This window comes from Hoplias malabaricus, chromosome 5 (genome assembly GCF_029633855.1).
Source record: "Hoplias malabaricus isolate fHopMal1 chromosome 5, fHopMal1.hap1, whole genome shotgun sequence".
In the NCBI taxonomy this organism is placed as follows: Eukaryota; Metazoa; Chordata; class Actinopteri; order Characiformes; family Erythrinidae; genus Hoplias; species Hoplias malabaricus.
The window spans coordinates 20,979,128-21,004,256 of NC_089804.1; the positions used below are offsets into that span (position 1 = coordinate 20,979,128).

Here is a 25,129-nt window from a genome sequence, read left to right on the forward strand (position 1 = left end):
TGAGAGGTTGAAGGGGCTTTGAAGTGTCTGTTTTCAAATATCTTTAAGTCTTAAATGTTAGTTTTATTCATTCATTCATTCATTCATTCATTCATTCATTGTCTGTAACCCTTATCCAGTTCAGGGTCACGGTGGGTCCGGAGCCTACTCGGAATCATTGGGCCCAAGATGGGAACATATCCTGGAGGGGGCGCCAGTCCTTCACAGGGCGACACACACATGAGGAAACCCACGCAGACACAGAGAGAACACACCACACTCTTCACAGACAGTCACCCGGAGGAAACCCACACAGACACAGGGAGAACACACCACACTCCTCACAGACAGTCATCAAGGACGTCAATGCTAGGAGGAGCATTCAGTTCTTACAATTGTCTTTAAGCAGTGAATCTGTTGAGGTTCTTGCCTCTGGCCTTGTGAACAGTCTGTGGCTCGTCTGCTCCACGGGACGGACCCTTGGCACCTTGTATTATCCCACATCATTTGTCCTCATTTACTCCCCACCCGCCTCTGTCCTCAGGGGAGAACTAACATGTTCCTCGCTGGCAAAATAAACAAAGATGATCCGCTCTTCTCGTTTGACGTTTCCCAATGTCCTGCCCCTTTCCCCCATTCCCTGGGTTCAGAGAGTCCGGTGTGGAGCCCTGGGAAAAATGCAAACAATCTGCGTTTCCTTTTAAGAGGCTCTTGCTGCAGGGGAAGGCCGGGCTCCTCCACAGACACCACACAACAGCCAGGCAGGCAAAGATCAAGAGGCAGGAAAACAGATGGTCTGAACACAGTGTAGATCAGGTTGAGCGGAACGAAAGTATAACAGTACTGAGTTACCTGGAACACACTCAGCTCCTCCAGTATGATTTCCTCAGTTTCCAGGTTCTCCTTGGGGATGGACACCACCTTCAGGACCTTTCCATCATCTAGAGACAGACACAGGTGTCAGGTTACTGAATACAAATGGTTCAGGCTGTTCATTAAGTTCACAAATGTAGACTTTTTATTGTACAGTAATAACCTTATTATTTATTCATTAGATGTTCATTCATTGGGCGCAAGGCGGGAATACACCCTGGGGGGGGCGCCAGTCCTTCACAGGGCTACTCACAGTCAATTACATTCAAATATATGAAATATCAAATATCAAAAGACAGTCACCCGGAGGAAACCCACACAGACACAGGGAGAACACACCACACTCCTCACAGACAGTCACCCGGAGGAAACCCACGCAGACACAGAGAGAACACACCACACTCCTCACAGACAGTCACCCGGAGGAAACCCACGCAGACACAGGGAGAACACACCACACTCCTCACAGACAGTCACCCGGAGCAGGACTCAAACCCACAACCTCCAGGTCCCTGGAGCTGTGACAGAGACACCACCTGCTGCACCACCGGTGAAAACTTCACTAAGTAAATTATATCACCCTGTCTTTCATAATCAAACACTGTAGTTCATCCAACCTCTCCTCCTTCCTCTAATTACAGCAATAACCTTAAATTTATCCCATTTCTTATATTTCAGTCAGGTTCTTCCCACACTGCATCTCTTTGTTAACCCTTGACACAGCAGAAGTAAACATACCTAATAAGAAAGATAGGGTAAGACAGAATTCAAATGAGGATCAATATCTGTCCAGGGATGGCCACCAGCTGTTACACTCTTAAACTAGCAGCCCTGGGGACACCGGGCTTAGTTCAGTAAGAATGCCTTCTGCACACAGAGGTAAAGTGTGTTTGCTCCATGCTGCTGTATTTACCCTAAATCATTCACTTACACACGGTACAGACTCTAGCGTGTATAAATAAAGCAGCAGTAGCTTACAGAGTCTGGCCACACAGCTCATTAATCTGTAGATGCTTCTCCCACAGTAACACTGATGGAATGTATATATAATAGAGGTGTTTTTATTCTGTTTTATAGCCATAGCTCCTGAGACCAGAGCCTGCAGATCCACTGAAGCTAATCAGATCTGCATCGGTACTTGGTTCAAAGACCTTCTCCTCCTCCTAGGAAAGCATGGGTGGCTGCTGGAGGTGGTGTTAGTGAGGCCAACAGGGGGCACTGTCACTATGTGGGGCCCAATAGCAGGCATAAAACCCAGGTCTGAGTTCAGTAAAAAACCAGAGTTAGACTGAGGGAATGTGGTTTTACGAATCTGTGTGTATTTGTTTAAACATGGTGCAATGGAGCAAGGGCAGCATGTTCTTAGTTCAGTTCCCAAAGGCCTCCTCCACATACCTGTGCCTAAGTGCAGTACATCATACTGGCCATCTTCCGCCTCCACTCTATCCACCACCAGCTTCTTCAGCCTGTAGGGGGCGTTAACATGGGTAAAGACCGGCCGTCTGTGGACAGGCACCACAGGCTCCCACATCAGCTGGTGTCCTCTCATGAAGCTGACAACATCGTCGGGAAAGTCACGAGTAGATTTGTGTAGGGGATCATAGGTCTCACTCGGACACTGTAATCAAAAAAGTAAACCAGAGTACAAGCAGAGACTTCTTTTAATTTACAATTAAAAGAGACTTTTTATGTAATAATCCCTTGGTCAGTGCTTGTTTACATCTATGTGTGGTTCTGGAGTCGTCCAAACCACACAGTGATCCACTCAGTCAGTTTTCTGTGTGCTGCCTTAATCAGAAAACATGGGTTAAAACGAGCCGTTCTGAGACTTCAGAATTGCCCCACCCCCCTCGTCTGAGTTTTCCAATCACAGCGCTGGACCCGCGTTTATGTGAGAGCACAAAAATGAGGTTAAACGCAGCAAAACAGACACAACGAGCAAAATTGCTAATAAACAGAGCTCTTACTCCTCACTGCTGTGCGCTAGGGGTCGGGGTGAACAGCGAGCGGCTCATTATCATTTAAAGGAACAGGTGCTGAAAGCGGGCGTTCTGAACAGGGCTGTTTACACAGGGGGAGAACACTGCTGTGGGGCTCGTGGGGTTTGGACCAGAACTGTGTTCCCTTGTGGAAAAGTGGGAGAATATGTTCCCTTTAAGAATTCTTGTTACTTGCCAAGATTTTAATCAAAAAGCAGAGGCCCAGGACCAAACACTGGGAAGTGTCAGCATCACAAATATGCAGGAAATAACTTTAAATTAGCTTCATTTCCTTTTCAGAAATCCGGATATTATGCCATATGCAATGTGAGTCTGTGCAGAGGCACCAGCCCCTCGTTTGAAAGCGCTTAATTGCCATTTCAGAGAAACGTACGACGTGAAGTTGAGAATTAATCAAGGAAATACAAAGAGGTAACACCCGTGCCAAGTCCTTCCCCTCCTCGGGGAACTCAATGCTAACAACACACACCTCTGCCACTTCAACAGTCGCCCTAAAGCATGACCCTGAAAGCACTCACAGACGTTTTTACGGTCCCCTTGAGGGGGCATGGTCCAGGTGAGGAGTGATGGACAGCAGGATATTGACTGCTGCCCGGCATATGCAGGACCACCAGGATTATATAGACCCTATGTCTGTGTCGCTACGGCAGAGAAAACATACTTTTCATTATACCACAGTGGAATGATTGAGCAGTGGAACCAGTGCAGGTTAATGTCAGGGCAGCCATTAATCTCCAATTCAAATCAAATATATATAAAACTAAAGCTCGCCTTATCTATAATCTGCCACTGATTAGTTGTCCGTTTGCAGTATTTTAGCCACATTTTTAGATGTTTATCATATGATTCTTAAAGCTATAAAGAGAAGTTTGGGGTTTTCATTGGATACATTTGGTTTGTAATTCATCAATGAATTATTATATTATTATTCAATTATTTTCTTGATTAAACTTTCATAATAAAAACATTAGTCTGCATTTAAAACGGTTTAAATTTACAGCCCAACATTGATTTTATTGAAGTAGCTTAAGTTTGCTTTTAAATGTTAAACACCCAGCTTTTGGAATGCCTTCGTTTCCTTGACAGATGTTCACCAAAAGTTTTTTTATTTTCTTTTTCTGTGCTTTCCAGAATGTATAAAACACCGACAAGGACGGCCAGGTGCACAGGATGTAGTACTGGCACAGTCTCCTTGTCCATGTTTACATGCACATGGAAGTTCGCGTGAGATTTGGTGTTTGGAAATCAGGAGTGTGCATCGTAGGAGACCTGAAGTGTGAAATGTGCTCAGATTATCTGACCTCTTAGGATTATTAAACCACTGTAGTGTGGACCAGGCTGTAGCTACACTGTAAAAAAAATCCGTAAAATGTACGGTAAAATACTGGCAGCTGTGGTTCCCAGAATTTCACTGTGAAATATACGGTCACATTTTTGGCGATCATAAATTTTACATTTAAGGACTGTAAAAAAAAACAACATTGTTTTGCTATAAAATTAACGTGTAAATTGCGTGACAAATTAGAGAAAGGAGACTGAGATATGGCCGTATTCAGCCCTTAAAAGGAGATATTGCTGAAAGGACTTAAGAAATGTTCGGTATCTGGGTGCCACACGCGGAACACAGGCTGATGGTGAATGTTCCTGACCAACACACGTCTCGACATAATATCCACAGAAACACAAACACACACAATAATCACCCCAATGCAACCCAAAATCAGTCTCAAAGACAGAAAAAAACAAAGTAACTCTCAAAATCACAGAAAATATGGAGAAGCAAAGCATGCTGGGAGCTCCCTAATGAGTCTCAGCTCCTCACAGTCCTTGGACACTTGTACCGCCCCCTAATTGTTTGTCTTTAACAGTGAAATAATGTGTTTTTACAGTAAAGAGATGTAAAGAATTTTTGTATTTTGGCTGATAAAAGTATTTACGGTATTTCACTGTTACAGAAACTGTTTTCAACCTTTTTAGAGTCATTTACTGTCATGGTTTTACAGTTTTCCACCATAAAATTCACAGACATTTTTTACAGTGTAGTATAGGCCCATATCAGCTGATGTGACAGATCTGGACAGTTTGCATTCCTCATCTCTGTGTCAAAATGTTCACTGGCGTTGCATCAGTGGCAGTGGTAAAAAAAGGGCTGAATTGGAGATGACTGATAATTGGGGAGGGAATTAGGCAAAAACTATGGATAAACTACAAAAACAAAACAATAAAAGAGTAAATGCCTCATAGATTACTCAATTACTAATAATACAGCGCTGGTTATAATAGTCCTGGCCTTTTCACCCTGAGTTTAGCATTATGTGGGAATGAATAGGTTCTATACAGAATTATAATGGACTACATAGACTTTAAACTGTCAATCAAGATCCTAAAGGTGCTGAAAAGGCCACTACTATCACAGCTATGTCTCTAATTAGCCCCCCTGCTGCTTCTGCCTTCACACAGAGTCTGTCTCAGCATTGAGTACTCACAGTTCCAGGCCGTGGATATGGGATCCTCCCTTTGTACTCCACCCAGCGGTAGTCTGGACCCTCTTTGTGGGCGAAAGGGCCATTGAAGGCAGCTCGGATGGACGCCATGGAGTAGACGCAAACGGCAGAGCCTCTGAAGACGGAGCTTTTGAAACAAGAGAAGAAGGGGAAGTGAGTGTTAGCGTGCCGCTGGGTTAGAATAACACTGCTCTTTCAGCCCTGTCACCTCTGACCCTTCCTGAAAGGCCTCTGGACCTCCTCTCTCCAGGACGAGGAGAGGAGACAACCGTGATGGATGGTTCTGGAAGAGTCAGGAGGGGAGGAACAATGTCGTGCGTCCACACTGTTGTCTTTGAGGGTGTAGGAGTACATGTCGTAGTGGTGGGACCACAAGAGTTAATCAAAATCAATATATACCAGTTAGAGAAGGGTTAGAGACTGGGGGTTGGGACCAGAAGGTCGCAGGTTTGATTCCCAGGACTTTCAGGAAGAACCTGGAAAAGGGGAGTGAAGAAACAGTGCTCTCTCCTCCCTCAACATCCACCTCTTTAGCCCCTTTGCATTCCCAGGACTCTACGGCTGGCTGCACGCCTGTGAGACACAGTTTCCCGAGAAGCATCACTTTTGTTCTTCTTCTTGGATCATCTAAGACTCTTACTCTGTTTCTATGGGAACAGTGTCTCTGTTCTAACAACGAACATCTAAGACTTTTCTAACTGTGACCTAAGCCTCTGCTACATTTTAAAATTAAATTTCCTGAGCCATTACAAACCAACCTTAGAGCAGTATACGTTCCTCGTTTACCTGGATGTTGAGAAGACTCCATAAATGACTGGATTCTGTGGATCTTTGGTCTCCAACAAAAAGATGTCCTCTAAAACACAAAATCAGAGGTTAATGCTTTTTAACACACTCCCTTAAATCCATAAGACTCCACACAGGGGTTGAGAACCATGTTGTAGCCCGATATACACACCCATCTCATCGAAGTGTGTGTCCATGCCTCCAGGCCCTGGCATTGAACACACCAGCCTGGCCTTCAGGAAGGTGGTCCAGCGGTTAATCAGACTCCTCTTCCCACCGATGTCATTCTGTCAGAGCAGCGACAAACATCCCCTTATGAGTTATACGCTGGACTACTTTTAAACCTAATTAAAACTGGGTATTAGAGTCTCGTACATATTGCTCTGATGCTGCTGCTGCAACTAGGTTCTGCACAAAGCTCTCCAGGCAGATACCAGTAGACTGACCTTCCCTTCTCTCAAAGTAAACCACAAAAGTGCTTGGTATTTCCGTTGTTTAAAAATGTCACATCACGACGCTGGTGTCCAAATAAGAGACTGAATGTATTAATACGTACAAGACCTGTAAGATGCATTTTACTACATTATTTACATGTGCAGCCTTTGCCTTTCATTTTAGTTCTTAAAGGAAGCTCAGCGAGAGCCAAGAAAACATAAAAAATAAGCTAAATTAGTGCTTAAGGTGATTTAACATACAACAAACACCACGCAGCATAAACACTCGGGCCAGAAAATGCCACGCTGTCTACTGTCATCTATTAACAAACACCTTACTCAGTCTCTACGAGGTAAACAATTACTGCAAAATCTTTCTCATTGAAAAGTATAAAAGCCACATTAACGCAGCCTCAGGGCTTTTGGATCTCTTCTCCTTTTCATTGGCCGACTCACCTTGCAGACTCTGGCTACACGGCTGTAGACGCGCTTGTCCATCTGGTTGGACTCCACAGCTGTTTCCTTGAAGAAGAAGTAGACCTTGTCGTCGTCCAGGCTGTGTGTGTCTGGGATGGAGTAGGAGCCGACGAACTCCGGGTCTGGAACCGAGAAAAAAAAAGACCTTTAGCTGTGGTACCGTTTGTCATTAAATTAAAGGCTCTGCTCTAATCATCAGGTCTGTGGCAGACATGCAGCTGGGTCCAAATATATATAAATATCAAATAAAAAAATATCCCATAATTAGAAGCTGTGCGCGCCTTGTTTTCCACTAATTAATTGGACGTCTGTTCTTCATTAAAGTGTCCATCAGGGTCTACATTGCTTTATTTGGTGGAAGGCCAGTATTTCTTACTGTAGTTTTAATCAGCGATATTATTCTAAACTGTGTAAGCACAGAACACGGTGTCTGAATGTCCAAGTCTTTGATTGGTATTGTGCTTTATCTTACAGAGTCACTTCTATCATTTGTTTTGTAATGGCAATGCATACTATTCTCATGACGCACTTAGTACGACTTTATTTAAGAGTGTGTAATGACTGCTGAACGTCCCGTGAGCTTTGGACTGCTGTAATAAACACGGTTGACCTGATGTATCCACAATTTCATTGCTATGGTTTTAGCATAACGATGTTAGCGTCTGCAGAAAACACATGGGATTGAAAGGTGATTGGCTTTGACTTGGCGTAGTGTTTAATCTGGATGTAACGGTCTATTTCAGTTACTTTAACAATCCTAAATGTAGTGTTTTGGTATTGTGCTTTTATTTTGTACATTATTTGAGGTCCAGAAGCAGACTGTTTGTAAAATGAGCCGTTGTGTGTATTATGATGAGAAATGGCATGCGGTTTGACAAAGAAAACCAAAGAAAACATCTGCTGTGAACGCCTCACCGTTGAGCCAGTGGTCGTCATAAGCCTCAGTGCGAATGTAGTGCTGACTGCTGGTGTGTACAGAGGTGCGAAATATGGCTGCGTTATTTCCCATGAAGTCCACTGATGTTCCCGCGTACAGTTCTCCATCTGCAGTGAACAGAGAGAAAGAAAAAGGACCACAGGTCCTGAAAGACATCTGGTGTGTAACTACCTTAATGAGGCACTGTTTGAACTCCAGAAGCTTCATCAATTGCTATCTACCACACCTTGTGTCATTCTCTAACCTGGCTTTTACCCGAAGCGTGGTTAAATCATGAAAACAGAAGTCTGTAGCACAGACAGCAGGATAATTACAAAGCATGTGGTTTATGTACAGATATTTCTGAGTTGAGTTTATGTACAATTTCAAAACAGAGGTTAGAATTAATTTCCCGAGCCTCGCGTAACGTCACACGGCCGACTGAGTGGCTTTCGTCCGTTCCATTAACTGTGAAGCAAACGACCACAGGAGGCAGTGGATTAATGAGGACATCAGCTGAGGACAGGCCCGCTGACAACGTTAGGAACTTCCCACATGAAAAACACACATCTGCACTCGAACCACACCGCCCCATTCGTCAGTGACATCATTCATGGGAGGAGAGCTAATAAACAGACCATTTTCATATGGTTTTCCTCACTCTCGCTGACAATGGAGGTCTAATAAACTGGTCCGAGGAGGTGGGAGTCAAGGTAAGGCTAGGTTCTGGGAGCTGAGATTGATCAGAGAGGCAGTTTGTTAAAGAGAGATGGGTTTGCTGTTAGCTGTTTTCAATTATGTGTCAGAAGTTAGCAATTTTGTACTGTTTTAACGCTCTTTCTGGTGCTTTTCAGAAATGAAATGGCTCAGAGCTCCTCTGGAAGAGAGAGGAAGAGAGTTCCAGAGCTTTGGGAACTAGATAAACCCAGTTAAATGATTTATTATATTAGTTTTATATTATTAAACTCATCAAATATATCTTCACTCTCTGATTTTTCATGATTCTTACCAGTGAGTCGAGCAGTGAACATCTCGTGTGGGCTAAAGGGACATTTCCCCCGGCCGGACTCCACAGCGTGGCTCAGCAGCGTGAAGGAAGGTTCCTAGGAGACAGAGAAAGACATGTCACCCTCTTAACACAAGCCTCTTTATATAGAACCTTCACTGTTGGCTGAGCCTTTTGGTCAATACGTCTCGGTGGGTGAGCCGAGTGTGCTCTACACCCCTCCTGGTGTTCATATTGACAAAGGACCATCCTTTAACCCAGCCCGTAAACGTCCTGTTGTCTGTGTCATGACACCTGTGGGTCTGGAGAAATAACATGAGCCTGTCAGAGGGCCATAAAAGACCGGATGAAGAGAGACGGAGGGTAGCTTCCTCACCTCAGTGCTGTGACCCAGGTAAATGTAGGTACACTCAGGGTGGTACGCTCCAGTCCCACACACGTACACGTGTGTTTTGTTGAACGGTTGCAGGAGCCTCACGAAATTGGCGCAGTCCGTCTGCAAAGGACAACAACGACAACAACAATAAAAACCCTCAAAGTAAGGTTTTAAATCACTTCACAACGGTCTCTTTGATGTACAAAAGAAACGCTTGGGGCCAACACCAAAGAGAAGACACCCTTGCCTCCCTAGCGGTCTCCGCTAGTAATTTCCCCCACAGGGCTATAACTCTTCCTCATATCATGGAGAGAATGCTTCTGCTATATATGGGAGCTGGCACTGAAAATAAAACTTCTTGGGGGGGTCTTTGACCTCCTCAGCCTTTTCAAGCTGGGATGACTTACCAACAGATTCTTCCCTGCGTTCCTGCAGCTTTCGGCATGTTCCCGTCCTGCCGGCCAGTGAATCTAAAAATGAAGGACAGAGACCGTTTTCCCAAGGCACCAGCGTTTTATACACAGCAGAGTAGGGTCAGCAGTGAGGTCAAAAATCATACATGGGTTTTACACACAGCCTGCTACTGAATGTCACAGTATTATATTCTAAAAAATAACCTAAGCATAAAGTAGTTTGAAAATTGCTTGAATTTATTGGGAACTGCATTCACTGTGAGCTCCATTAGGAAAAAAAAAAGCTGCAAAATGTGATGGATTTGTTCTGTTCTTTGGGGATAATATTGTATCCAAAATAAGTGTAATAAGTATGTTATAGAGGATTTAAAGACTGGTGCTTTGATGTTTGTGATCTTGAATTAAAGACAATAGTATAGAACGTGTGCTCACTGCCCCCTAGTGTTCAGTAGTGTGTGTAAATGTGTTTCACTGCAGAGATTGGGTTCAATTCAAAGAACAAATTCCTCTGTGTGCAGCACAGTGGCCAATAAAGTGATTCTAATTCTAAATCTAATTCATTTTTAAATAAAATTAATATTGTCACTTATAATACTTCATAACAGTTACCATACATTTACAAAATAAAAGCGAGAGAATGAATTTTTAATAAAAATGTTATGCTACACAAATATGCTTTAAACTTGTTTATAAGGTGAAGTTATTATCTAAAAACATCTACATCAGTCTATTTCGTAAAAAATCTATTAATGCACAGATATTACTAGCGATGCTACATTGTTGTACACTTTAGCTTAGCTGTCCTGGTGGTACCAATGGTCTGATTGCACTACCTCAGAACCAGTCCCCCGATTTGTAGGAACTTATAGGGAGTAAATTTGAAAAGGTGGAAACCTCCGATGGTGAAACTTCAACCTGGAGGAACAGGGAGGCCTTGCCCTTAAGCGGAGGAATACCTCACAACGTGTGGAAACCGAACACAAGATACAGAAGCATTTAGAAACCAACAAAGCACAACTGGTTCATAACCCATCTCTGGCGAGTTGAAGGCGGTCTCTAAATATCGACTGTTTCCACACGGTGTGAGGCATTCCCTCGCTTAAGGGCGAGGCCTCCTTGTTCCTCCAGGTTGAAGTTTCCTCACCAGAGGTTTCACCTTTTGAGTTCCTGAGATTCAGGAGTCCTTCAGAGTCCATTGCGCTGGGTCTGTGTTATGGCAAACAGGCCAGTGGTACCCCTTTGTGACAACATCCGAAGGGAAAACGGCAATTGTTTGTCCTGCAATCCCACAATTTTCCGGTATATCACAAAGTAATGATGGAGAAAATAACTCCAACACCTTCTCAAAGACATCTGACCTTACCATGACCACATACGAAATCAAACTCCAATCCTCAGCTGCCAACTTTTCATTTCAATATCTATTTTTAAAATTTAACATTTACAATAATTCATCTGTTAATAATTGATTGATTGATTATGAGCCCATGACTTCAGGGCTCTGTAACTGGACATTTCAGAAGTGCAGCTCAATCCAGTCGCGATTCATACCTCACAAATTATGGACTTTGGGAAAGGAAATTGTTCCCAGGTACCGACCTGGAGAACTGCGGCCAATTAGGGACTATATTGTAAGCGGTGACAGAAGGTCACACATGGTACTCACTACACCGTGCTCCAAATCATGCTTAGCATCACACAGCTCTAGCAGTAGGTGAACTGTTAGCACCATTTGTTACAATCACAGCAGCCTTTCACTCTCAGGACGTCATAACGGATGATGAATTGGGAGACATTTGGCCCAGAGAGGTAGAAAAACGCATGCAGTTATATAAAGGTCATAGCATTTGCTGCCTCTTATAATCATAATGAAGCTATTCCCTATTCTTCAATATCAACCACGCTAAACCATTCGCGCAGACCATGGACAGACAGTGGTTCTTATCACAGTCTACATAGCTGTAAAGGGAGTATTGTACGAGAGTGCTTTGGTGTTGTAACCTTGCGCATGGGCTGAGTGAGGCTCTCAGACTGGAGCATGTACACATAGTCCCTTCCTCCCAGCAGCAGCCAACCTCGATCCTCATCCAGCAGCAGGGTCTGATAACCTCCACTAGAGCCGCCTTGCCAGAACACTGCTGAACTTTTCCTGGATCTCATCTCTGTGGAGAAAAACAGAAACAGAGAACCATTTATATTGCTACTGAGTACGAAGGCAGGTTACAAACACACATTTCTCAAAGACGAGGCACAGGGAACAATCAGGTCTTAGTTGCTGAGGCGTAAAAAATGGGTTCGGTGTGAAACCTGAAGTGGTTTGTCAGCCCTGGAAGGAGGACGCTCGAGGCAGGAGTGATCCGGTCTTCTGGCCATTTATTACTATTCAAAACAACACAACACAATAGGCTCTGTGTCTTTCCTGCTCTCAGCCACTCTCTCCAGCGCTTTATACCCATTAGCGCACCTTTTGCAGATGTTTCCCATTAAGAGCACTAATGGATACTCAAGGACAAAGACTTCGAACACCACCTCAGTCTGTGTAACTCAGGGCTTGTCTCCCAGCTCCACTTCTGTGGTCTGAGCTCTGGCTTCTTTCCCATGTCTTTTTGTTGTTTGTTAAAAATGTCTAAACTGTGTAAAATATCTGGGATTTCACATTAATTTCTCTGTGTGTGGATTTACGGAGCTTTAAACATGTCACTTTAAACCCCACCTTCTTAGCTCCTTCTAAACCTCGTCCACAACCCACATCAACATCAGCTACTGGTCAAACTGCTTCTGAACACAGCCGACTGACAACAGCTTAATAACTCTCCCATCAGTTTCATTACAGCTGGCCTTCTCTATGCTGTTTATGTTAATAGAAGGATTCAAGTCTCGCTCCGGGTGACTGTCTGTGAGGAGTGTGGTGTGTTCTCCCTGTGTCTGCTTGGGTTTCCTCCGGGTGACTGTCTGTGAGGAGTGTGGTGTGTTCTCCCTGTGTCTGTGTGGGTTTCCCCCGGGTGACTGTCTGTGAGGAGTGTGGTGTGTTCTCCCTGTGTCTGCGTGGGTTTCCTCCGGGTGACTGTCTGTGAGGAGTGTGGTGTGTTCTCCATGTGTCTGTGTGGGTTTCCTCCGGGTGACTGTCTGTGAGGAGTGTGGTGTGTTCTCCCGGTGTCTGCGTGGGTTTCCTCCGGGTGACTGTCTGTGAGGAGTGTGGTGTGTTCTCCATGTGTCTGTGTGGGTTTCCTCCGGGTGATTGTCTGTGAGGAGTGTGGTGTGTTCTCCCTGTGTCTGTGTGGGTTTCCCCCGGGTGACTGTCTGTGAGGAGTGTGGTGTGTTCTCCCTGTGTCTGCGTGGGTTTCCTCCGGGTGACTGTCTGTGAGGAGTGTGGTGTGTTCTCCCTGTGTCTGCGTGGGTTTCCTCCGGGTGACTGTCTGTGAGGAGTGTGGTGTGTTTTCTCTGTGTCTGCGTGGGTTTCCTCCGGGTGACTGTCTGTGAGGAGTGTGGTGTGTTCTCCATGTGTCTGTGTGGGTTTCCTCCGGGTGACTGTCTGTGAGGAGTGTGGTGTGTTCTCCCTGTGTCTGCGTGGGTTTCCTCCGGGTGCTACAGTTTCCTCCCACGCTCCATAAACACACGTTGGTAGGTGGATTGGTGACTCAAAACTGTCTGTAGGTGTGAGTGTGTGTCGCCCTGTGAAGGACTGGTACGAGCAGAGATTCCTGGTAAGCGTTATATTTTTATGGTCACCGTACTTGAATCACATATGAAATAAAATAGTTTGGTAACTCATGCAAAGAGCGTAGGAGACTGTTTTATCTCTGCCTTTTGGAGTTGGGAATTTTGGATCCACCTCTACAGACATTTCTCTGAAATCCCTCCGGCTCAGGGCTGGTGTTTTTGCTCATATCCCCACCGTTCACCAGACAGTTGGCTGAATCACAGGCCTGGAGTCCGGCTGAGGAATGTTTTAATACTGACCCTTTATGGATATTTCAGCAAAGGGGAAACTGCAGAGAGAACACAGATCACCGGCGAGCCTTGCGTCAATCAAACGTCTTGCTGTGAGGGTCAAGAAAAGTGTGTCTTTAGTTTGAGAGACGTGTAAAACAAACATGTCAATCAGACTTCATAACACAGCCTTTCAGGACCACTTTCACAAATCAGCTCTTCCGATACTCGCGTGGAGAAATGTGCACATTCCCCAGCAGGGAACTGTGGAAGCAGTTACACAGACACATGTGGGTTATGCAAACAGAACACACACTCACACACACACGCTCCTTCAGAGCTGGACCATGCCTCACTGCCTCCTCTAACCCTGGGGAGAAGGAGTTTAACTAGGCAGAAAACGACCCTGCCCAATCACTGCCAATTAACCCCGAACACACTCCCCTGCCGACTTCCCTCCGCCTGCTGCTGACCGCTCCCTACGGGACTGGCCTCGGACAGGCTTCAGCATCCAGCCTTTGCTCAGAGAACACCCCATCCACATGTGGTCCATGTCCAACTGACAGCCAGAGAGAAGGAGGGGAGACGTTCAGGATTACACACCGACACCGGGCTCTGATGAGAAGCACCTGACCTATCTGTTTGGAAACGTTAAGCGTTCTGGAGTGTGGGTTTCATTAATTTAAAAAAAACTGTGGCAGGTGTAACTTTGCCTGAAGCTGCAGAAAAATACTGACAGAAAGGAGACAATATGCTGCATATAAAGTTCCCCTGAGTCCAAAGGAAATGTCAAGTCAGTCACTGAGAACTATGCTTTAACCTTGAACTTAAATTAGCAAACAGACTGTCATCCTCAGCGCCGCAGTGACACTGACGTGGTGGTGGTGTGTTAGTGTGTGTTGTGCTGGTGTAGAGTGGATCAGACACAGCAGTGCTGCTGGAGTTTTAAACCCTGTGTCCACTCTCTGTCCACTCTGTGAGACACTCCTCCCTCGTTGGTCCACCTTGTAGACGTAAAGTCAGAGACAGTAGCTCATCTGTCGCTGCACAGTGTGTCGCTCGTCCTCTAGTCCTTCATCAGTGACACAGGACGCTGTCGGCTGGATGTTTTTGGTCGGTGGACTGTTCTCAGTCCAGACACTGAGGGGTTTAAAAACTCCAGCAGCTGTGTCTGATCCACTCTACACCAGCACAACACACACTAACACACCACCACCACGTCAGTGTCACTGCAGCGCTGAGAATGATCCACCACCACATCACACCTGCTCTGTGGGGGGACTACAGTCTGTCATTGTAGAACTACAAACTGCACTTGTGTGGTCAGTGGAGCAAAACATATTTTATTTAATCTGATTTCAAGACGTTTTGGTTGAACAAAATGAATGAATACACATTACACAACTTTGGTACATTCTTTATTGATCACTCAATCATTTCCACAGTGATTATTCCGTGCTGTACCCCCTCATACATGTCTGATCTGGTGGCTGGAGAAGAAAATCCCATGCTGGGGCCCTTGAAAGAGGAGAGACATGTCACCACAGCTCGGCTGGTGCTGATGGAGATTAATTGAGTGAGGCAGAAGCGGAGTGTGGAGTGGCTGTGATGAAGAGTGCTCTTCAGCTGTTTCTAAGGGCTTCATGACAGACGTGTGCATTCCAGGCCCATAGAAAGAGCTCCAGCTTTGTAAATCTATAGGACACCTTCTATACTGCTCTCTCTAAAGTAGTTGGACAGTGTCACGGTGTGTGAACACTCTACATATAATAAAGCTATAGTAACTGTCACAAACATTGCTTCTCTTTGACCAGTCTTAGTCCTTTTCAAGCCCAAACAACACAACACACACTGAACTGGACCCTGAGGTGAAACGGGGCGATTTTTCACTGACAAGTACAAATAAATCTGCTAATTAGCCCCAGTACAGCCCATCCATCACAAAACCCTATTTGGCGAAAAGGACAACAAAGCAGCACCAGCACTTGCTGGACTCATTTCTGCCTCGGCTTGGGTTCCACCGCGCTTTCGCAGACTTTTCCCAGAACCCTCAACATCACTGAATGCATGTGGGCTTACGTGAATCGTGAGAAACAGGAGTCTCACACAGTCTCATGAAGTCTTACAAATTCTTAAACAGTGTTACACTGTCTCACACAATCTCAGTCTGACACAGTCTCATGAAGTCTTACACATTCTTAAACAGTGTTACACTGTCTCACACAGTCTCAGTCTTACACAGTCTCATAAAGTCTCACACAGTCTCAGTCTTACACAGTTTCATAAAGTCTTACACAGTCTCACAAAGTCTTACACAGTCTCATAAAGTCTCGCACAGTCTCAAACAATCTCAAAGTCTTACACAGTCTCATAAATTCTCACAGGCTCACACAATCATAAAGTCTTACACAATCTCACACAGTCTTACACAGTCTCATAAAGTCTCACACAATCTTACACAGTCTCACACATTCTCAAAGTCTCACACAGTCTCAGTCTTACACAGTCTCATGAAGTCTTACACAGTCTAACAAAGTCTTACACAGTCTCATAAAGTCTCACACAGTCTCAAACAATCTCAAAGTTTTACACAATCTCACACAGTCTTACAAAGTCTCATAAAGTCTCACAGTCTCACACAGTCTCAGTCTCATAAAATCTCACACAATCTTACACATTCACATAATGTCTTACACTTTCTCACACAGTCTTACAGTCTCATAAAATCTCACACAATCTCAAAGTTTTACACAGTCTCAAAGTCTCACAGTCTCACATAATCTGAAAGTCTCACACCTTCACAGTCTCATAAAGTATCACAAAGTCTTACTCAGTTTCACAGTTTTTTTTCACCTTTTTTGCACTAAATAAGGCTTCACTCTTTCACAGTGTGGTTTCTGTGAATCTTCAGCAACATGTCGGAGCTTAATGTGATTATCTCTGATCTTTTTTAAAAAAAAGACTTATCTGCAGCAGCAGAAAAACAGCATCCAGTGAGGTCACCCCTCTTCACACATGTGGGAAACATTCCCCAAATGCAATCAGGGATATTCCCCACATTTTCCATCTCACTGATAAACCCTGCTTCCCTCTTTCTGCTCCCCACCCATCTCCCCATGTCCATTATTCTCATTACTGAGACTTTCCCATAAACACCAGCATCGATTCTCTGAACACATCTGGTGTTTTCTGTCAAAGTTGATGGATTATAGAATCAAAACTATGGGTACACGACGACTCCTGATCACAGCATTAAGGTGTGAAGGGGCTGTAGTGTACGCTGGCCTCCCCCCATCAGTGGAAATCCAGGTCTGGAGTCTCTTGACCTGAGACGCAGTATTTCACCAGGAAGCTCAGCCAAATGGAGTCAGTTGAAACTAGGCAGTCGAGGTCGTCTCCAGACAGAAACAAGTGAATATCTCAGAAAGAAATGGCCCGGTTCCACTTGGCAACCGTTCACAGAAACATCCCGGCTGCACCGAGCCGATATATATCACCCAGCTCAATGAGGGCAAACCGAAACTGCAGATGTGACAAGCATGAATGTGCAAACGAAAAAACAAAAACAAGCTCGCTCTCACAAACTGACCCCACGGATTTGATTCGTTTAGTTGATGATGGAAGGCTTGACATGTTTATAAAGGTGACTCGGATACAATTCGCTGCAGGGAGAGAGCTGTGGGTTTACTCCAGAGCCACAGATGGAGGTCAGGCTGAGGAGCTCTTAAATGGTTCCACTTCGATGCCGCAATCTGCTGCACAGGACGGCACTAATCAAGACAGACGTGATGCAGATTGTCGGGAAGACATCTGGGCTTAGTCCTACCAGTCACAGAGACACGGCCGTCCAACGACAGGAGAGCTGTGGCTCATTCTACACAGGGTCTCATACAGTCTCTCAGTCACTCACACAGTCTCAAACAAGCTCTCACAGATCTTATAGTCTCACAGAGTCTCACAGAAACACTATTATAGTAAACATATGGTTCATATTTCTTTCAAACCAATATTTCTGGATTAAATATGCTTCAAAAATGCATTTTGGCAGTAAACTATGTTTTGAACAGACCTGGGTTGAATGCTTTGAAAAGCTAATTTTTTAAAACCCTTTACTAATGCTTCTGTTTGGAAATCTTTTATTGGATAATCGTTAAAGGCTGGCATCCTGCATTTATTTAACCTACATGTATTTTTTCAGTTCAGTTTTCTGTTATTTGAGCCCCTTATTGTTACAAAAAGACTCTGACCATATCTTTAAATGGAACAAGAGTCGCTTCACATTTGAAAAATGAACACTATTATCCCAAAGTAACAATATTAAAATTCTGGACCCAATGTTGGGCGTTAGATATTTCCCCAGCCATTAAATTGCTTTGAAAATCACTATGAAAAAATGTACATGTTCTGGTCCAAAACACAATTTTGAAAGTGCTCCAGTGTTTTCAGCTCTAAACACAGTTTGACACCACCTCCTCTCAGCACTGATCGCTTTCGATAGGTCAGTGTTCAGGGGCAGGACTTTCTTGATTTAGTTTCAGTTGAACGTTTCAAGAGCCAAGCTGCTGAAAGGCTGAAGATTTAAAAGGTCAAGGGTGGCGTCTTGATTACCATTCACTTCATGCAGTGAAGCCCGGGGATTAGTCCTCGACATGGATTAGGCCACCCAGGAATGTTATTTGCTCTCAGCTTTTATCTCTAAACATCCCTGAGATCTCTAACAAAGTATCTTCCGAGATGAACTCAGTACGATTCGTAGCAAGATCTGCGTAATCAGCTCCAGACCGGCTCCTCTCTTCCTTTTCCCCTGGAGGAAGGGATGGAGACTCTAAGCGATGGTGTGCGCGAGAGCTCTGGCATGAAACGCAAGCCGTGCGCAAACATTTGTTGGAGATTGTATGCAATCAAAAGCAGAGTTGAGTTGGGTCTGTGCCCAGCACCTGCAGCAATCCTGTGGATATATTTTTATAGGCAAAGGAAAAGGAAGGGGTATCGTAGGGTATCAGCGGTTCATGCCCTTATTCGCCCTTGTCACAACCGGTTTGTGATGGTTGAGTAGAGGCAGAAGTTGATGGCCAGGCTAATTGGGAATGAGTGGGTTTAATGACTCTGTGCTGGAGTTAAATAGAGGCCATGTTCAGAACAGTCAGCTTATGTGAGTGGGTCCTGACTGAACACAAGGACGAGGGCAACTTAGCTAAAGAGCACTTACACAGGTCACTGACAGCCCCTGACTTTCATTAACCTTCAGAGCCAACCGTACGCCTCGTTGTCTCTCAGATTCCCCTTCTCGCTCAGGGTGGGAATTGGGTGTAAGGCTTGAGTGGAAGGAAAAACACAGAGACGCCAAAGTTCAGAAGCGTGTGGAAAGGCAAACATCCCAGCTGCTAGGGATGAAGGAAAGTACAGGATTATCAAAACGTTTCTTTGCCCCGTTCAGAGCTCTGCCCTGACACTTGAGTAAGCAAAGAACTGGGCAGTATAAAAGTCAACGCACATTTGAGCCCATCAGCCAAGACTTCTCCCATCTGCAAGGGCCAGGGATGCGTGTCTGCACAAACTGACATCAATCTCTCACTGTGAGGGGCCAATATACTGGGTCGTTTAAGCTAATGATGTGGGTGGGAGTAGGACAGAGCATGACTTCAGCAGTCCACTGTGGTCAGCCCCCTGCTAAGACAGGCTTGTGTATTATTACCACACGGCCTCAATTACTCCTTCGGTGCCAGCAAGTAATACACAGCTGTCTGTGTGGGTTTGTGCTTGCGGCTACTCTCCGTTGGGTCAGCAAGTACCCAGCTCTCCACATAAAGAGATGCACGACTCAGTGTGTGCCCAGAAAGCATCTGAAAAACATTTCAACGTTGGCAGGTATGTCAGCTCTTCCACAAAGGTGCGGCCTTCCACTTGGAAATCCCCTGGTGGTGGCTGATGTTGGTGTTGGTTCTCCTGTTGATGTTGATCTAGTTCTTTAAGCCCTTGCCATGTGTTGTAATGACTCAAGGCAAAGTTGTATATCAATTTAAACAAAGTATGAACAGCAATTAAGAGAAAACAATAATGTTGAGTCACTCTCTGGCACAAGCTGGGTTTTTCTTTGTTCTTCTTAAACAGCCCACTGTGCCCCATTTACATAAACGTGTTATAATGAAAGAACTCCTGAATAGAACTTCTGATAGATCAGAGGGCGCTGCCTTCACACGCCACAGTCTGGACATCTGAAATTTGATTGTGGTTTAAGATGTCTTCAGATGCCTTGCTTTATATTGAAGATATGACCCAAGGAGTGTTTAGACCAGTGAGGTCTAGCTGCTAGAATTCACGGTGGTGCAGTCACACAGTTCCAGGGACCTGGAGGTTGTGGGTTCGAAACCCACTCCAGGTGACTGTCTGTGAGGAGTGTGGTGTGTTCTCCCTGTGTCTGTGTGGGTTTCCTCCGAGTGACTGTCTGTGAGGAGTGTGGTGTGTTCTCCCTGTGTCTGCGTGGGCTTCCTCCGGGTGACTGTCTGTGACGAGTGTGGTGTGTTCTCTCTGTGTCTGCGTGGGTTTCCTCCGGGTGACTGTCTGTGAGGAGTGTGGTGTGTTCTCCCTGTGTCTGCGTGGGCTTCCTCCGGGTGACTGTCTGTGAGGAGTGTGGTGTGTTCTCCCTGTGTCTGCGTGTTCTTCCGGGTGCTCCAGTTTCTTTCCACAGTCCAAAATGTTGGTAGGTGGATTGGCAACTCAAAAGTGTCCGTAGGTGTGAGTGTGTGAGTGAATGTGTGTGTGTCTGTGTTGCCCTGTGAAGGACTGGCGCCCCCTCCAGGGTGTGTTCCTGCCTTGCGCCCAATGATTCCAGGTAGGCTCTGGACCCACCGCGACCCTGAACTGGATAAGGGTTACAGATAATGAATGAATTTATATTAATCCTTTCATTAACACATGTTTTTGGGACCCTGTAAAAGCCACAGGTTTGGATTTGGAAGAACGGCAACGACTCCCTCTGTTCATCTTTAAAAGTTTGGTTTCTACATCGGCTTTTCTTATTCTGGAGCAGGACATGTTGTCCTCACCCTCCTGTCCCTCTCACTTTGTCTCCAGTGAACTGACCACGCTGTGTTTGTTCTCGTGTACGTCTCGCTCTCTCTAGTGAACACACAGTCCTCACATGCACCTGTTTTCTAGTGTCAAACATTCCATGAATGTTAATATTTATTCTTTTTGGTCTCAGATCCTGACAGAATCATCACTTGTTCCAGGTCTGGACTCGGATCCGCCCTTTGATGATGTCTGGCTTAGATCCCATCCAGAGGTAGGAGCCTGATCAGATATACCTCTGACCTGAGGCTGCAACAGATTTTCTCATTATGCTTTTATCAGATTTCTTAATACAGTGGGGCTATGACGTTCAAACCCTTACCGCCACATAAATTCACTACAGGCACTGCTTAATAGACCCATTTAATAGCCTAACAGACCATAACCCTTTAAAAAATAAAGCATATGTTTTATCTTAATTATGCCAGTGAGGTCAAGCAAAGTGCACCACCTCGGACACTGTTTGCACCACAAGAACATCAGGTTGCAATCAAAATTCCTGCTACGGCTGTCAGATGAGATCAAGACATGGATCAATGATATAACACTATCGCTATGTTTTCTTTGCCTGGGATCACTTTGGTATAAACAGACATGGCATGGTTTGCACTTGGGAAGCCACACATTTCGATGCACCTACCGTGTCTCTGGACTGCTCCTCCGTACGGCGTAAGACCGGCACGGATGTACATGCTCTAATGTGTGATATGTCAGATGTTATATCAGAATTATAAAGCACAACAGGAAGCACTTGGGTTATGTCACGCACTTAAACTCTGCAGCTGTTACACGGTGTGACGGTATCACACCGCAGTGTTTACGTAAATTAACACAGCTGGAATGAAATGAAAACAAAGTGAGGCAATAAAAGTCTCGAATGGGAGCTATGACGGCACGCCGGCCGAGAGATTACGTTCTCCTTCTGGAAGTTTAAACAACAGTAATGGGTTTGTGGAGGCCTTTCACCGCAGTGACAGCAGCGTCAGCTACACTGACACCATGGGGTAATTCTCTATGGCAGCCGACAAAACATTACGTCTCCTCATAACATGCACTAAATATCCCCCTGATGGAATCAGACACTGGTTAGTAAAGAGACGGTTAAGACAATGTGTTTCTGTGGAGATGAATGGGAGGGAGGTGGGAATCGAAGGGCTGTTATTTGTTTTTCTCATGTATCAAGTAGCAAGCCTTCCTCCTTCCAGGGGCTATCTGTGCCAGCTCCCATCCAGCCCTGGTTTCCGAGAGTTTTTCCAGTTGTTTACTCAGGGGGCGGCCAACAGGGAGTGTATGGAGGTGAAAATGTGGATCTCCTCAGGTTTCCTCCTGTCTTTAACAGGTCCGGGGAGAATCCGTGGCAGTTCTGTGGAATGCAGGCTTGGTGTATTCCCAAGTTAAATAGCCCTGCCCTTGGAAATGACTGGGATCATAAAGTGAAATATGAAGTTATTCAAAATGGTGCTTGGATAATAATCCGCCATTTTGTGCCATGTTTTAAATAACCAAAGTTTAATAAGATCTATATAAATACATATTATTTTAAGTTTTTGTTGATGAGAGCTGTCGGCTCTTTAGGGAAAACCTGTTGTTTTAATCATATCTTTGGTAAAACAGCTGTAAATGTTTCTGGAAAAGATCTTGGTGGTGTAGCCTGGGTACGGCCTTGTGGATGACATCACTACTCTAACTGGGGTTTGAAGAACACCCTGCTGTGCCAATAAAATAACTATTTTTACCTCATGTCTGTACTGTTACATATATATTTTCAGTTAACTGTTTATTCAGTCTGCATGAGACTGTCTGTGAGGAGTGTGGTGTGTTCTCTCTGTGTCTGCGTGGGTTTCCTCCGGATGACTGTCTGTGAGGAGTGTGGTGTGTTCTCTCTGTGTCTGTGTGGGTTTCCTCTGGGTGACTGTCTGTGAGGAGTGTGGTGTGTTCTCCCTGTGTCTGCGTGGGTTTCCTCTGGGTGACTGTCTGTGAGGAGTGTGGTGTGTTCTCCCTGTGTCTGCGTGGGTTTCCCCCGGGTGACTGTCTGTGAGGAGTGTGGTGTGTTCTCTCTGTGTCTGTGTGGGTTTCCTCTGGGTGACTGTCTTGAGGAGTGTGGTGTGTTCTCCCTGTGTCTGTGTGGGTTTCCTCCGGGTGACTGTCTGTGAGGAGTGTGGTGTGTTCTCCCTGTGTCTGCGTGGGTTTCCTCCGGGTGCTCCGGTTTCCTCCCACAGTCCAAAAACACACGTTGGTAGGTGGATTGGTGATGCAAAAGTGTCCGTAGGTGTGAGTGAGTGAGTGTGTGTGTGTGTGAGTGAATGTGTGTGTGTGTGTTGCCCTGTGAAGGACTGGCGCCCCCTCCAGGGTGTATTCCCGTCTTGTGACCAATGATTTCAGGTAGGCTCTGGACCCACTGCGACCCTGAACTAGATAAGGGTTACAGATAATGAATGAATGAATGAATGAATGAATGAATCTATCTATCAATCAAAAATATTGTGTCCCATGGCCCCGGAAGGTGGTAGGAATGGACAGGTCAGAGAAGCCAGGCAGATGTCCATGTCCCCCTGGAACTTCAGCCCCGGAGGCTAGGTCTGAAGCCCTGTTCCAAGCCGCTCTGAATGAGTGAATATCTTCAGATAGTCGTAGTATTAGACATTCATTCATTATCTGCAACCCTTATCCAGTTCAGGGTCGCGGTGGGTCCAGAGCCTACCTGGAATCATTGGGCGCAAGGCGGGAACACACTCTGGAGGGGGCGCCAGTCCTTCACAGGGCAACACACACACACTCACACCTACGGACACTTTTGAGTCACCAATCCACCTACCAACGTGTGTTTTTGGACTGTGGGAGGAAACTGGAGCACCCGCAGGAAACCCACACCAACACAGAGAGAACACACCACACTCCTCACAGACGGTCACCCGGAGGAAACCCATGCAGACACAGGGAGAACACACCACACTCCTCACAGACAGTCACCCGGAGGAAACCCACACAGACACAGAGAGAACACACCACACTCCTCACAGACAGTCACCCGGAGGAAACCCACACAGACACAGGGAGAACACACCACACTCCTCACAAACAGTCACCCAGAGGAAACCCACGCAGACACAGGGAGAACACACCACACTCCTCACAGACAGTCACCCGGAGGAAACCCACGCAGACACAGGGAGAACACACCATACTCCTCACAAACAGTCACCCAGAGGAAACCCACACAGACACAGGGAGAACACACCACACTCCTCACAGACAGTCACCCGGAGGAAACCCACACAGACACAGGGAGAACACAGCACACTCCTCACAGACAGTCACCCAATCAAACCCACAACCTCCATGTCCTTGGACCTGTGTGACTGCGACACCTACCTAATGCACCATAGTATTAGACAACTTACACAAAAAGAGACAAGCAGACAAAGAACGCATTGTTTGCACTTTAAAAATAAAAGTAATATTTAATTCTGAACCTTCTGCCTTGATTTCTTTTACTTTTAACCTTCACAAAACAATTTTATCAGCTGGACTTCATAAATGTAACTGAACATCCCTGCTATCAACACGTTGCATGGAGGGAGGTCTCTCAAGACATGAACCATAAGTGAGTACCGAAGATAAGATAAGCCACAGGCTTTAAGACGTGTACTTGGAACAGTCAACTGATGCTCACGTGCCGGTAAGTGGAGGAACATCCCTCAGCTGTGAAATTTAAAAGTGCGGTTAAGACAATGTGTTTCTGTGGAGATGAATGGGAGGGAGGTGGGAATCGAAGGGCTGTTATTTGTTTTTCTCATGTATCAAGTAGCAAGCCTTCCTCCTTCCAGGGGCTATCTGTGCCAGCTCCCATCCAGCCCTGGTTTCCGAGAGTTTTTCCAGTTGTTTACTCAGGGGGCGGCCAACAGGGAGTGTATGGAGGTGAAAATGTGGATCTCCTCAGGTTTCCTCCTGTCTTTAACAGGTCCGGGGAGAATCCGTGGCAGTTCTGTGGAATGCAGGCTTGGTGTATTCCCAAGTTAAATAGCCCTGCCCTTGGAAATGACTGGGATCATAAAGTGAAATATGAAGTTATTCAAAATGGTGCTTGGATAATAATCCGCCATTTTGTGCCATGTTTTAAATAACCAAAGTTTAATAAGATCTATATAAATACATATTATTTTAAGTTTTTGTTGATGAGAGCTGTCGGCTCTTTAGGGAAAACCTGTTGTTTTAATCATATCTTTGGTAAAACAGCTGTAAATGTTTCTGGAAAAGATCTTGGTGGTGTAGCCTGGGTACGGCCTTGTGGATGACATCACTACTCTAACTGGGGTTTGAAGAACACCCTGCTGTGCCAATAAAATAACTATTTTTACCTCATG

At 45.3% G+C, this 25,129-nt stretch overlaps 1 protein-coding gene across 2 annotated transcripts in view; it reads right to left on the minus strand.

The window, feature by feature from the left end:
• Positions 1–25,129, minus strand: part of si:dkey-49n23.1 (semaphorin-3D) — a 67,073-nt gene that overhangs the window by 6,459 nt on the left and 35,485 nt on the right. For both annotated transcript variants that reach the window (XM_066670585.1, XM_066670586.1), the window contains exons 3-13: positions 11,766–11,926; positions 9,759–9,821; positions 9,352–9,471; positions 8,979–9,072; positions 7,969–8,097; positions 7,033–7,175; positions 6,315–6,429; positions 6,143–6,212; positions 5,339–5,483; positions 2,248–2,470; positions 832–920 (exon numbers count right to left, since the gene is read on the minus strand). In XM_066670585.1, the coding sequence (XP_066526682.1) occupies positions 832–920; positions 2,248–2,470; positions 5,339–5,483; positions 6,143–6,212; positions 6,315–6,429; positions 7,033–7,175; positions 7,969–8,097; positions 8,979–9,072; positions 9,352–9,471; positions 9,759–9,821; positions 11,766–11,926 (1,352 nt within the window). The remainder of the gene's footprint in view (positions 1–831; positions 921–2,247; positions 2,471–5,338; positions 5,484–6,142; positions 6,213–6,314; positions 6,430–7,032; positions 7,176–7,968; positions 8,098–8,978; positions 9,073–9,351; positions 9,472–9,758; positions 9,822–11,765; positions 11,927–25,129) is intronic.